At 43.2% G+C, this 13,416-nt stretch overlaps 1 protein-coding gene across 4 annotated transcripts in view; it reads left to right on the plus strand.

Moving 5' to 3' along the window:
* Positions 1 to 4,098: 4,098 nt before the first annotated feature.
* The window catches only part of adcy2b (adenylate cyclase 2b (brain)), a 95,607-nt gene continuing 86,289 nt past the window's right edge, over positions 4,099 to 13,416 (plus strand). For all 4 annotated transcript variants that reach the window (XM_029732274.1, XM_029732276.1, XM_029732275.1 and 1 more), the window contains exon 1: positions 4,099 to 4,809. In XM_029732274.1, the coding sequence (XP_029588134.1) occupies positions 4,522 to 4,809 (288 nt within the window). In that variant the 5' untranslated portion in view covers positions 4,099 to 4,521. The remainder of the gene's footprint in view (positions 4,810 to 13,416) is intronic.

Below are 13,416 nucleotides of genomic sequence, written 5' to 3' on the forward strand. Positions count from 1 at the left end.
TAGCACTGTACCATGCCAGGGGATGGTCTGTGTTAATATAGCACTGTGCCATGCCAGGGGATGTTCTGTGTTAATATAGCACTGTGCCATGCCAGGGCATGGTCTGTGTTAATATAGCACTGTGTCATGCCAGGGGATGGTCTGTGTTAATATAGCACTGTGTCATGCCAGGGGATGGTCTGTGTTAATATAGCACTGTGTCATGCCAGGGGATGGTCTGGTTAATATAGCACTGTGCCATGCCAGGGGATGGTCTGTGTTAATATAGCACTGTGCCATGCCAGGGGATGGTCTGTGTTAATATAGCACTGTGTCATGCCAGGGGATGGTCTGTGTTAATATAGCACTGTGTCATGCCAGGGGATGGTCTGGTTAATATAGCACTGTACCATGCCAGGGGATGGTCTGGTTAATATAGCACTGTACCATGCCAGGGGATGGTCTGTGTGGGAAATTAAGTTGTTTACGTTCCCCTCTTTGTAGCAGTCAGCAAATAGTTTCTCTGGATCATCCTTGAGGAGCTTCTTTTGTACTTATTCCATGCAGTGTTATTTTTTATACCCATGGGGCACTGTATTGTAATGACCTCTGCACAAGGATAAGCCATTGGGGCTCTGAATTTTCACACCTCTCATTTCACACTTCAGTGCTAATTGAAGTTGCAGACAGGTCAGTTCTGTCCTAGCAGCTTGGTAGCTTAGTAGCCTTATTTATTAAGCTTTATATAACACAATTACCTAGAGATTATTGTCTTTTACTTTTTGGCTTCAGAAGTAGGTTCAGACTGAACATTACTCACTCAGTTTTGTGTTGGATGGTGTTTCCAGGTTCCACTGTGTTTCTTCTGCAGGTTTTGGTTTGTTAGAAGTTTGATCTTGATAGTCCTTGATAGTAATAGTTCATTCATGTCATTTTGACCAAAATCAAGGTTTTAGGTAAGTCATTTTGATTTGGATTGAAGGGTTTGAAGTACTTTGCGAAAAAAATCAGGTTTATCTACATTTATCCAACTCTAATTCTATATTTTTGCAGAAGAACTCAGGAGCCCATGAGCTCACTACCTCTCTCTCTCTTTCTCTCTCTCTCCCACCTCTGCCTCACTCTATCTCTCTCTCTTTCTCTAGGTATCTCTCTCTCTTGGTATATATCTACAACAGTGTAATTGACTCCCAACCCATCAATTTACCACACTGTCCACAGGATGGTTTAATCACAGGTGAACTGACACCAATGGTCTAGGGAAGACACGCACGCACGCACGCACGCACACACACACACACACACACACACATACAAACATTTACCAGTGGTTTTCTAGGTCACTCTCCACACCATGATATATAATATTTATAAATGATGGGGACACATGCAGCCTGGGTTAGATACTACATTACATGATGTTGATTATACTGTATATACTTAAATCTAGTCTGTGTCCCAAAATGGTACCCTGTTCCCTTCAAGCGTGCCTTTTATAAATTGAATAGCTCAAATCATATCAAATGCATATGCTTGAAGGTGGATTTGAGCTTATCATATAATGTAAAGGACTATGGATTAAACCGACGGATTTACATCAATTAAATGTAATGGATGCAACTAACATAGCCTACAGTTACAGCAGCGTCTATGTTCCTAAGCTGATAGATAGAGATGTGTTGCTAATTAGATTCACTTATTAACAGAGAACCCTGTCACTCATACTCCCATCTGTGACACATCATGAAATTACAGTATAGAGAGAACCAGTGTGAACTGAGTGAGTCCAATTAGACACACACACACACACACACACACACACACACACACACACACACACACTCTCGAACACACGCTCTCTCACTTTCTCTCTCACTTTCTCTCTATCTCACTCACTCACTCACTCACTCACTCACTCACTCACTCACTCACTCACTCACACACACACACACACACACACACACACACACACACACACACACACACACACACACACACACACACACACACACACACACACACACACACTCTCGAACACACGCTCTCTCACTTTCTCTCTATCTCACTCACTCACTCACTCACTCACTCACTCACTCACACACACACACACACACACACACACACACACACACACACACACACACACACACACACACACACACATTCTCTCTCTCTCACTTACACACAAACACACACATGTTATGTTCTTCTATCCTCGTATGGACCTAAAATTAATTTCCATTCAAAATCCTATTTTTCCTAACCCTTAACCCTAAACCTAAGTTTCAAATAGCCTTTGTACTCGTGGGGACATTTCCCACATCCCCATAAGTCTTCATTTTCCTTATTTTATTATCCTTGTGGGAACCTTTGGGGATTTAAGATCCCCACAAGGATAGAATAACCAACCCACACACACTCTGTACCTATCAGACAGTGAACACATTGAAGAAACTAAGTACAGAACTGAGTCAACAGGAGAGAACTGGTGTCTTGGACAGAATTTGTCATTTTTTTTATTTAACCAGGCAAGTCAGTTATTAGCCTCCAAATCACAATGTGTACTACAGTGTACCACCATTGGAATTACCTTAGTTCAAATACATTTCAAACACACTTAGAGCCACAGTCTGTAACATTCTCAGTAAACTCAACTCATGAGATATAGCCATTGATTTGGAAGAATTTGACTTCTTAAATCTAGCTTCAAATCATGTATAAAAAAGGAATATTTCTAAAATGGAATGCAATTCCTTGAGCACAATCCATAACATCGTAGAAATCAAGTGTATCTGTGAAAATGGAATGGAATGCATGCCTCAGTTGGTTCACATTTGGTGCAGTGTGGATTTGAAATAAAGTGTGAGCATAACCAATGGTATTTAATTGACAGAGTGCCCAGTGCAATGACATCATACAGGTTAGCTCATCAATTGTGAAAACGTCAGACGCGAGAGAGAGAGAAACGGAGAGTAGATGAGTGAATAGTCTTACTTGAGAAAAATAATTGGGAAGGGATAAGTGTTTAGACTGCTAAGAGGGAGTTCTCGGCGATCGATCCGGATGACAGTTTTCACACCTCAGATATTGTCATGTGGTGGAGACATGAAAGGAAAAGGAGTGAGGAAGAGAGAAAGGGATACAGAAAAAAATGGAGAGCAGGGAGGGAGGGAGGGAGGGAGGGAGGGAGGGGCAGACAGGAGGAGAGAGTGTGGCACGGGACATATTGTAGAATGAGTCACGACAACCTGGGGATCCCTGTCTCTTTCATTCTACACTCAATCTATTATTCTATAGGGCTGAATTCAATCTGTAATGCCAAAGTTCAGCACTATAGAGGAATTTAAATTTAAAGGCAATGTTTCTGCGTTCGCAGAAACTGCATTCACGGTAAACTATGCATATGTCATCTCAATTGAAAATTACCTTTCAATTTCAACCTCTCTCTCTCTCTTTCACTCTCGCTTTTCCCTTCCAGATCTTGCACATATTTCCATTTCCCCTCCTTTTCCTTCGTCTCTCTCTCTCTCTCTCTCTCTCTCTCTGTCTCTGTCTCTTCCCATTCATTCTCCAGCTGTTACACACTGTCTTTCTTTTCCAAATCTCCCTTACTCCCTCGTTCCTCTCACATTAGCACAGCTTACATCCCTCCCTACCCCTCTCTCTTTCTCCCACTCCCCTCTATACCAACCCCTATCTCTAACTCTGCCTCCCTGTTTGACTCTCTAGTGCTACATTCTCCTTCTGTCTAGCTCTTAGTCTCTTTCACACTCTTGTTCTCTCTTGCCCCCTTTTTCTGACTCTCCCTCTCTCTCCTTTCGCTCCATCTCTCTGAGCCACTTCGACACTTTCCCTCCTTCTCTTTCTCTCTCTCTCATGCTCTCTCTCTCTCTTCCGCAATCACACACACACACACACACACACACACACACACACACACACACACACACACACACACACACACACACACACACACACACACACACACACACACACACACATACACACACACACACACACACACTCTCTCTCTCTCTCTCGCTCTCGCTCTCGCTCTCTTTCTCTCTCTCCCTCCCACAAATACACACACGCACACGCTTTCTCTCTCTCTCAGTCTCTCTCTCCTCTCTGACGAGGGAACATGTTGCCTAGGAGCAGCAGCAGCAGCAGCAGTGTGGTACACGTGGAGACAACCTATCTCTGTAATAAACCAGGGACAGGAGGAAGAAAGAAGGACCTGTCTCTTTTTTCCTTGTCTGACCAGACTCATTGAGGAAGAGGAGGAGGAGGAGAAGGAAGACAGGAAAAGGATCAGTACACAGAGGGATTCAGGATTTGATTGTGACTGTGAGTCTGACCAAACTCACAGAGGTGGACTAGCGAGAGGAAGAAGAGGAGGAGGAAAAGGAGGAGGAAAGGAGTCAAGATTTGTTTGTTTATCTAACAAAACTCCACAAAGAGGAAGAGGAGGAGGAAAAAGAGAAAGAGCTAGTGGGTTTGGACTGGGATAGTGGGTTTTGCACACCCCCCAAAGTTGCTATCATGTGGCAGGAGGCCTTACGGACGCGGGGGCGCTACCTTTTGGAGCGCGGGGGAGAGGGGGGAGACGGGGGAGAAGGAGGAGATGCCCTGGGGGATGTGTTCGTAGGTTTTGGGGAGACCCCGACACAGGGACAGGTGTGTGTGGGTGCGCCGGGACAGAAGACCCAGGACTGGCTGTATGAGTCCTACTACCGTATGAGCCAACAACACCCTCTCATCGTGTTCCTACTGCTCATAGTGATGGGAGCATGCCTCGCTCTACTGGCCGTGTTCTTTGCCTCCGGACTGGTGAGTGTGTGTGTGTGTGTGTGTGTGTGTGTGTGTGTGTGTGTGTGTGTGTGTGTGTGTGTGTGTGTGTGTGTGTGTGTGTGTGTGTGTGTGTGTGTGTGTGTGTGTGGTGTGTGTGTGTGTGTGTGTGTGTGTGTGTGTGTGTGTGTGGAAGCGGGGTGGGGAGGGACTGTGTGTGTGTCATGTTGATATGAAATGCAGAGCTGTACTGACTGATTGGAGTGGTGCAGAATATGACAACAGGGCTTATTTCAAGTGCTGTTTCTGCTGTGGGACACACACACTTGAAGAGCGCTGCCTATTACTGAAGTGTGTTCACTATTGTTTGCGTCTCAGCATGTATGTGACAATGAGAGATGAACAGGGAGAGAGAGGGCGGAGAGAGAGAGAAAGAAAGAGTGATGAAAAGAGAGAGAGAGACATGGTCAGACTGTGATTTATCATTCAGTCCATTGATGTGTTTTCCTCTGCAGAGTGTTATAACATGTCTCGCCTCCCACAGTGTACACACACACACGCACGCACACATACACACGCACACACCTCGCCACCGCAGCAGAAAAGTTACAGTATTGCAGCATCAGCAACAGAGCCAGAAAGGTCCAAACGCTGTTTTCAGTGTAACAGCAGAATATCAATTCATAACTCATGATAGGTCTGGATGGATGTGAAAAAATAACATAGAGTGTGATTCAATGTGGGATTCAGCCCTAGGTCTTTCTGCCACTAGAGGGTTGACTATGGGAGATTTATCAAGGACCGTGACAATATAGCATATATAAGTGGGTCAATGTGGAGCATGTACTGTATGTAACGGTTCCGTGTGGCTCAGTTGGCAGAGCATGGTGTTTGCAACGCCAGGGTTGTGGGTTCGATTCCCACGGGGGACCAGTACAGAGAAAAACATTTATAAAATGTATGCATTCACTACCGTAAGTAGCTCTGGATAAGAGCGTCTGCTAAATGACTAAAATGTAACTGTTCAACAACAATTCCTTCTTTACTGCCTCTGAAGGAAATAAAGTTGTAATATAGGCTTAGTAATCATATAAACCTATCAGATGCTTTTATCTAAAGTGGCTTACAGTATAATGAATGCATGCATACATATTTATGTATGATTCCAGTGGGAACTGAAATCCAAAATCTTGGCATTGCCAGTGCCATGCTCTTACCAAATGAGCAACACAGGACGGAATACATTATACTGAGTTGAACTCTGCCATGCACTGTCTTAAATAAAAACTCCAGCCATCTCATATTATCAGGCTGCCAGAATGCTATTATATAATCAAAGCTAGCTGTTAGTTTCTAGGTGTATCTTCATGCCATTTCTTCAGTCTTCTCTCTCTGATCTATTCATGGAACACTCCAGCAACAGAACCACACTGGGTTGTTCTTACAAAGTATAAACCATAGTGGGTTGTTCTTGGAATGTTTTCCTTTCACCTAGTCAAAAACATTCCTGGAATAACACTCTTGGCTAAATCCTGAATGATTGATTACGATGTCGCCTCACAGGTTGTTATCAATGAGGTCATATCCCGTTCCAATTCAAACATTCCATTCTCAGCTGGGAGGGCAAAAGCCCGTAGCCTGCTCCAGTGCATTACAGCGCAAAACACCGCTGGAGTACACCTCTATCTCTCAATATAAGCCACCATTTAATTAGATTTAAATAGAAGTATACTAGCTATACCTGACAAGTATGTGTAGTTTATATACATTTTCCATCCATTGTGGGCTCTGCCGATCAAGCAGCAGAAGGGTGCATTTGCCCATGTAATGTAGCTAGGTAGCTAGAGAAATTGTTTGCAAGCCAGCTAGAAACTTTGTAAAGTTGCCTAAACATTGTGGTAAGTTAGCTAAGTACATTTTTCTCCAACCAACGTACCTAGTATAGCTAACATATTTATCTCCATCCCCTTATTTACATTGTGTTAAGACCTTTTAAAATCACTGTTGCTGCTGTGCAATGAGACAGACATGACATTGATTGATGGACCAAGTCAAATTGAATAACTAGCTAATGACAGATCATGTCAATTTGGCCAGCTAGGTAATAAGCTAACTTTCAGTGTATACAACTAGGTTAGCTATCTAGCTAGTTATCTAAATATTGCTTGATTTGCTTGCCAGCTGACAGTAATCAGACAGACAACTAGGACAGGCTTGGACTCAAAATAAATCTTACATGTCCGTCTCTTTACAAAAGCCTTAGCTATCTCTGATGAACCAAGCTAAATGACAGAAGTTGTTTGCTTAGCTAGCTAGCTAGCTAGACCTACATGTCAAAAAGATAGGCTACCCTCTGAAATTACATAAATGCTAATTACGAAAAGCATGCAGTTATATGCTGTAGAGCTAAATAGAGCTAAATGCGCGCAATTGCATTGTATGTAAAAATATGAAATGAGTAGTTCTGCTTTTAAAGAGGTGATCATATTACAACCAAATAACTGTAACATTTCTTAAACAATCCCTTGAAAACCGCAAGCAGTTATCAATAGTTTTAGCGGAACTGGGGTTCTCCCTGCACCCCAGCAGGCAAAACAAATGTTCTGCACCTTATTGGGACATTTATTGATAACAACCTGTGTATTATTGTCATTACTGTGTAATGTTCCTGTCATAGAAATAAAATATTTCTATGGTTCATGTATTGTTCCAATAGGAATGTTATAGTTACGTTACCCATCAGCCAACAAGAATGGCACAATCAAATACCGTCAGTCTCCCCGTGCTGGCTCTAGCCTTTTGGGGGCCCCAAGAGAGATTTGGGTGGGGGGCAGTTCTACATTATATCTGAGTAGGAATGACTAACCAAATCAATGGGGACCCCTTGGAGGTCAGGACCCCTGGGCACATGCCCTGCATGCCCGGTCGGTTTTCGGCCATGATTACCACAAGTTTAGATAGCTGGCTAGACTAACTACCTATCTAAACATTTTAGAAATTGCACCTTGTGTATTCTACTATTTTTACTCTCAACAGTAAGTTGAGACCCTGACTGAGTTCCTAAAAAATATTTAGGTTTGGGGGCCCCCTAGCAGCCGGGGGCCCTAAGCAACCACTTCTGTTGCTTATGCCTGGAACTGGCCCTGAGTCTCTATCTCTGCTCTATCTCTCTCTACCTCACCTCTCTCTCCCTGATTCTCTCTCTTTTCTTTCTCACTCTTTTCCTCTCTGTCTCTGTAACATATCTTACATACTAGCAAACAAACAATAGACAGAAAGCACTCCAGTAAGAGTTGTGTTTAATGCACTCTTAATGCACTGTACCTGTGTATTCTGAAGAGGATGTTGATGTTTGTGTGGTCAGTACAACCACAGAAGCCTAACCAAAGCACCACTAGTACTGCTGAAATGTCAGACACAAAAACAACTGATCTGAGATTTTCTTTGTGTGTGTGTGTGTGCATGCATGCTCGCACGTTCATACGTTTGTGTGTGTGTACGTTTGTGCCTTTGCGTGTGTGTGTGTCGTGAAGTTTTACCCTGAAACCCTGCCTGTTCTGTATCTCAGGAAGTCTCTCATTTCCTATCGAAGCTTATCTTGTGTTTTCAGAGAAAATATCCCTGAAGATTGTTCTCTCATATAGTCCTGAGGTTGCATTGCTTTAAAAATGTGTGTGTGTGTGTGTGTGTGTGTGTGTGTGTGTGTGTGTGTGTGTGTGTGTGTGTGTGTGTGTGTGTGTGTGTGTGTGTGTGTGTGTGTGTGTGTGTGTGTGTGTGTGTGTGTTTGTAACCAAGTGATAACATGGAAAAAAGTGATCATGCAGTAATTGTACCAGACTGTGTGTGTGCATTATACAGTTCAGGGGGTAACGCAATGTGACAGAATACAAGCCACCCATTGTAGGTTGCTATTTATTTCCCTGTTTAGTCCATTTGTTTATGTTTCCACACCCTGGCAATCTCTGGTTGTGAAAAGGACTGCTATTAGATCAGATAGTTAGAATGTTGAACTACTGTATGCCTACCTGTATATTGGAACAGATTTGACTGTTGAACTACTTATTAATGTCAGTGTGGGTTACTACTGTAATGGTGAAACCCTTGTCTGGACTAGTGTTGTTAGGGTTGACTCATAACCCGCAGTCCCTGCAGTTACACTACATGACCAAAAGTATGTGGACAAAAACATTTGTTATATACTATATACAAAAGTATGTGGACACCCCGTCAAATTAGTGGATTCTGCTATTTTAGCCTCACCCATTGTATAAAATCGAGCACACAGCCATGCAATCTCCATAGACAAACACTGGCAGTAGAATGGCCTGACTGAAGAGCTCAGTAATTTTCAACGTGGCAGCGTCATAGGATGTCACCTCAGTTTGTCAAATGTCTGCCCTGCTAGAGCTGCCCTGGTCAACTGTAAATGCTGTTATTGTGAAATGGAAACGTATATGAGCAACAACGGCTCAGCCGTGAAGTGGTAGGCCACACGAGCTAACAGAAATGGACCGCAGAGTTCTGAAGCGTGTACAAATCATCTGTCCTCGGTTGCAACTCTCACTACAACACTCACAACACTCGTTGCTTCCAAACTGCCTCTGGAAGCAACGTCAGCACAATGACTGTTCGTTGGGAGCTTCATGAAATGGGTTTCCATGGCCGAGCAGCCGCACACAAGCCTAAGATCACCATGCGCAATGCCAAGTGTCGTCTGGAGTGGTGTAATGCTTGCCACCATTGGAAAGGGAAAGGGAAAGGGGGACAATGCATTCAACTGAAATGTGTCTTCCGCATTTAACCCAACCCCTCTGAATCAGAGAGGTGCGGGGGGCTGCCAGGACTCTGGAGCAGTGGAAACACTTTCTCTGGAGTGATGAATCACGCTTCACCATCTGGCAGTCTGAGGGACGACTCTGGGTTTGGTGGATGCCAGGAGAATGCTACCTGCCCGAATGCATAGTGCCAACTGTAATGTTTGGTGGAGGAGCAATAATGGTCTGGGGCTGTATTTCATGGTTCAGACTAGGCCCCTTAGTTCCAGTGAAAGGAAACCTTAACGCTACAGCACACAATGACATACTATACCATTCTTGCAACAGTTTGGTGAAGGCCCTATCCTGTTTAAGCATGACAATGCCCCTGTGCACAAAGTGAGGTCCATATAGAAATGGTCCATACAGAGTCCTAATCTCAAAACCATCGAACACCTTTGGGATGAATTGGAACGCCGACTGTGAGCCAGGCCTAATCGCCCAACATTAGTGCCCAACCTCACTAATGCTCTTGTGGTTGAATGGAAGAAAGTCCCTGCAGCAATGTTCCAACATCTAGTGGAAAACCTTCCCAGAAGAGTGGAGGCTGTTATAGCAGCAAAGAGGGGATAAACTCCATGTTAATGCCCATGATTTTGGAATGAGATGTTTGACGAGCAGGTGTCCACATACTTTTGGTCTTGTAATGTATATTAGCGGGTTAGGGTCAGTCGCAGGCCTCAGATTTTAGCCTCAGATTTTCACTTTATCACATATAGTCGCTGATAGTCTGGAGCTTGCGGATGGGTTATTAGCAATTGCAGGCGGATGTGGGTGAACAAACAGCTGACCCCCGCAGCATTAGTCTGGACACTTCTGTTGTTGTTGATGTCGCTGCACCCTCTGTCTCTATTCCAAGATATCCCAGGAAGAGACAGTGATCTGTGATAGTCTTCTTCACACACTTGTCTTCACACTTCACACACCATCAAACACATGCGCATGCACACACACACACACACACACACACACACACACTCACACACACACACACACACACACACACACACACACACACACACACACACACACACACACACACACACACACACACACACACACACACACACACACACACAGACAGACTGTGGCACTCTTAACACTCTGACACTTTCACACTTCACACAGTCATGTTGTAACACTTCTAGAATAGAAAGCTCCAGGCAATACAATGGTGGCTGTCCATTAAACACGACAGGGAGAGCGAGATATGTCTAATAATCTGCATCACGTGTCGGATAAATGTTCAACACTTTCAGAAAACATGGAAATGTCATATTTATTTTATAAATCATGCTACCTATGCTATTCATATACACACACACATGGCGGTACGCATACACACATGCACACACCCTTCCCCCTTGCTGACTGACATAATGTTCCCTCCCTCTTCCCCCTTTTATAAAGGTGGATTCAGTCAGTCTGAGGTAAAAGGGAGGTAATTATTCTTGTAGAGAACGGTAGCTGGTAACCTCCCCCCTCTCTCTTTATCCTGCCTGGGAAATAGGCTTAAATAGCTGTAAATGGTTTTAAATAGTTAACAGTATGAAATGTGCAAATGGCAGGAGTTTTCACCACAGATAGGCTTAGTGAGAGCAGTAAAGTGGTGAAGAGCAGGACTATTCAGTTATTTAGTTACAGACCGGGAAGAGATGAGCTGTTCGGTTTGTGTGTTTAATGTGCGTGTGTGTGTGTATGTGTATGTGTATGTGTGTACACATGTGGGTTCCTGCAAGCATGTGTGTTTGCTTGTATGAGTGTGTGTGTGTGTGTGTGTGTGTGTGTGTGTGTGTCAATAGCAGTGCGTGGGTAAAATCACTGGGGAAGCCATAAAAAAAGCAATTTTACAAACTATGTGTTATGATAATTGGGTTGTTTGCTCTATAACCTATTAGTTCATATGCCTTGATACCGTGATATACAGACCTAAGACTGAGACAATAAGAAAACACAGTGGCAGAATAAACTCAAGCACACCTTTGTTTTTTCACAAAACTGGATAGCAACCTCTACAAAGCATATTGAATGCAACAGACAGTTACATGACCTACAGCATGGTCAAGCAAGTTAATGTTTTCTGACATTTTCGGACCACTAAACAACTATTGATTTAGAACCACAGAGAGTTACAGCAAGTCGCAAAGAAAACAGGAGCTGCCTCCTCTATTCCAGCACCATTTCAACTTCAACATTTCAACATTATCATATCACCTCTGCTTAGTCTAATACAGTGACAACTAGAAGATACCAAAAACGATTTAGTCCAATCAACATAAACTAAATATGATTGTGGCTGTCCATGGTTCTGATTTCTTTGTGCATGTGTGTATGTGTGTGTGTGTGCGTGTTCGTGCAAGAAGAAAAATAAGTTGACTCTCCCTACTAGAGAAACGCCAATGCCATCATCCTCTCTTTCATGTTGTCGAAACGGTCTGTGACTCTGTCATACAGTACACGCTTTTATTTTTTATTGTCCTAGGCTACCTGGCTATTTTTTTGTTGTCCTAGGCTACCTGTTTATTTTTTTGTTATCCTAGGCTACCTGTCTATTTTTTTGTTATCCTAGGCTACCTGGCTAAAATGCTTCCAAACTTCCATTCATGGGTAACGTTAGCTAGTTAACATTAGCCTTCTACATCCAGCTACATGTTGAACTTCCATCCTCTCAGGCCAGGGGCACAATGTATGAATTAATTGTTGGAACAGAATCGCCTTTATAATCATCGGCCAGTACGGAGAATTAACTCAAACCAAAAGTCCAAATCCCTATATCTATCCATGGCTAATTTAGGAACACAACTAGATGCAACAATCCAAGCTGGCTTTCATTGACACTTTTTTTTGGTGTGCCAGGATCATTCACAGTTAAGCTCGCTAATTTTGTATACTTTTTTATCAAGGGAGGCCAAATGCTCGCTGGCTTCCCTTGCATTTCATTCAATGCTACGGGCGGCAACAATGTCATACTCTTTATGACCAGACAGCATTGGAAAGATGGCCTGCACATACAGAGGGGCACTGTTTCGCTTGCTCGGATGCTTTCTCCGGTGAGATACATTCAGCCTCTTGGGAATTTAAGGATAATTATGAAACATAGAGAGACGAAAGATAAGATAAGTATTTTGGAGGGGGGGGGCTGACTTCCCTTGACATCCATGAATACACGCCACTGGTGTGTGCATATGTATGTGTGTGTCTGAATGTGTGTTCCTGCGAGCATGTGTGTGTGTGTGACAAAGGTAAAGTAAGGCATTATGTTGCTAATCACACAGTTAGTGAGTCACTGCATTAATTGGTCTTTTATACACAGGATCAAATATTCATGAGCGTGGTTTAGGGAGGAAATAAGCATTGGTATTAATGGCTGTGACCGGAGCGGTGTGTTTGTTGTATGTGTGCGCCGTGCATGCGTACGTAGATACGTACAGTGAGGGAAAAGTATTTGATCCCCTGCTGATTTTGTATGTTTGCCCACTGACAAAGAAATTATCAGTCTATAATTTTAATAGTAGGTTTATTTGAACAGTGAGAGACAGAATAACAACAAACAAACCCAGAAAAACGCATGTCAGAAATGTTATAAATTGATTTGCATTTTAATGATGGAAATAAGTATTTGACACCCTCTCAATCAGAAAGATTTCTGGCTCCCAGGTGTCTTTTATACAGGTAACGAGCTGAGATTAGGAGCACACTCTTAAAGGGAGTGCTCCTAATCTCAGCTTGTTACCTGTAAAAAAGACACCTGTCCACAGAAGCAATCAATCAATGAGATTCCAAACTCTCCACCATGGCCAAGACCAAAGAGCTCTCCAAGGATGTCAGGGACAAG

This window comes from Salmo trutta, chromosome 34, assembly GCF_901001165.1.
Source record: "Salmo trutta chromosome 34, fSalTru1.1, whole genome shotgun sequence".
NCBI classification, from domain to species: Eukaryota; Metazoa; Chordata; class Actinopteri; order Salmoniformes; family Salmonidae; genus Salmo; species Salmo trutta.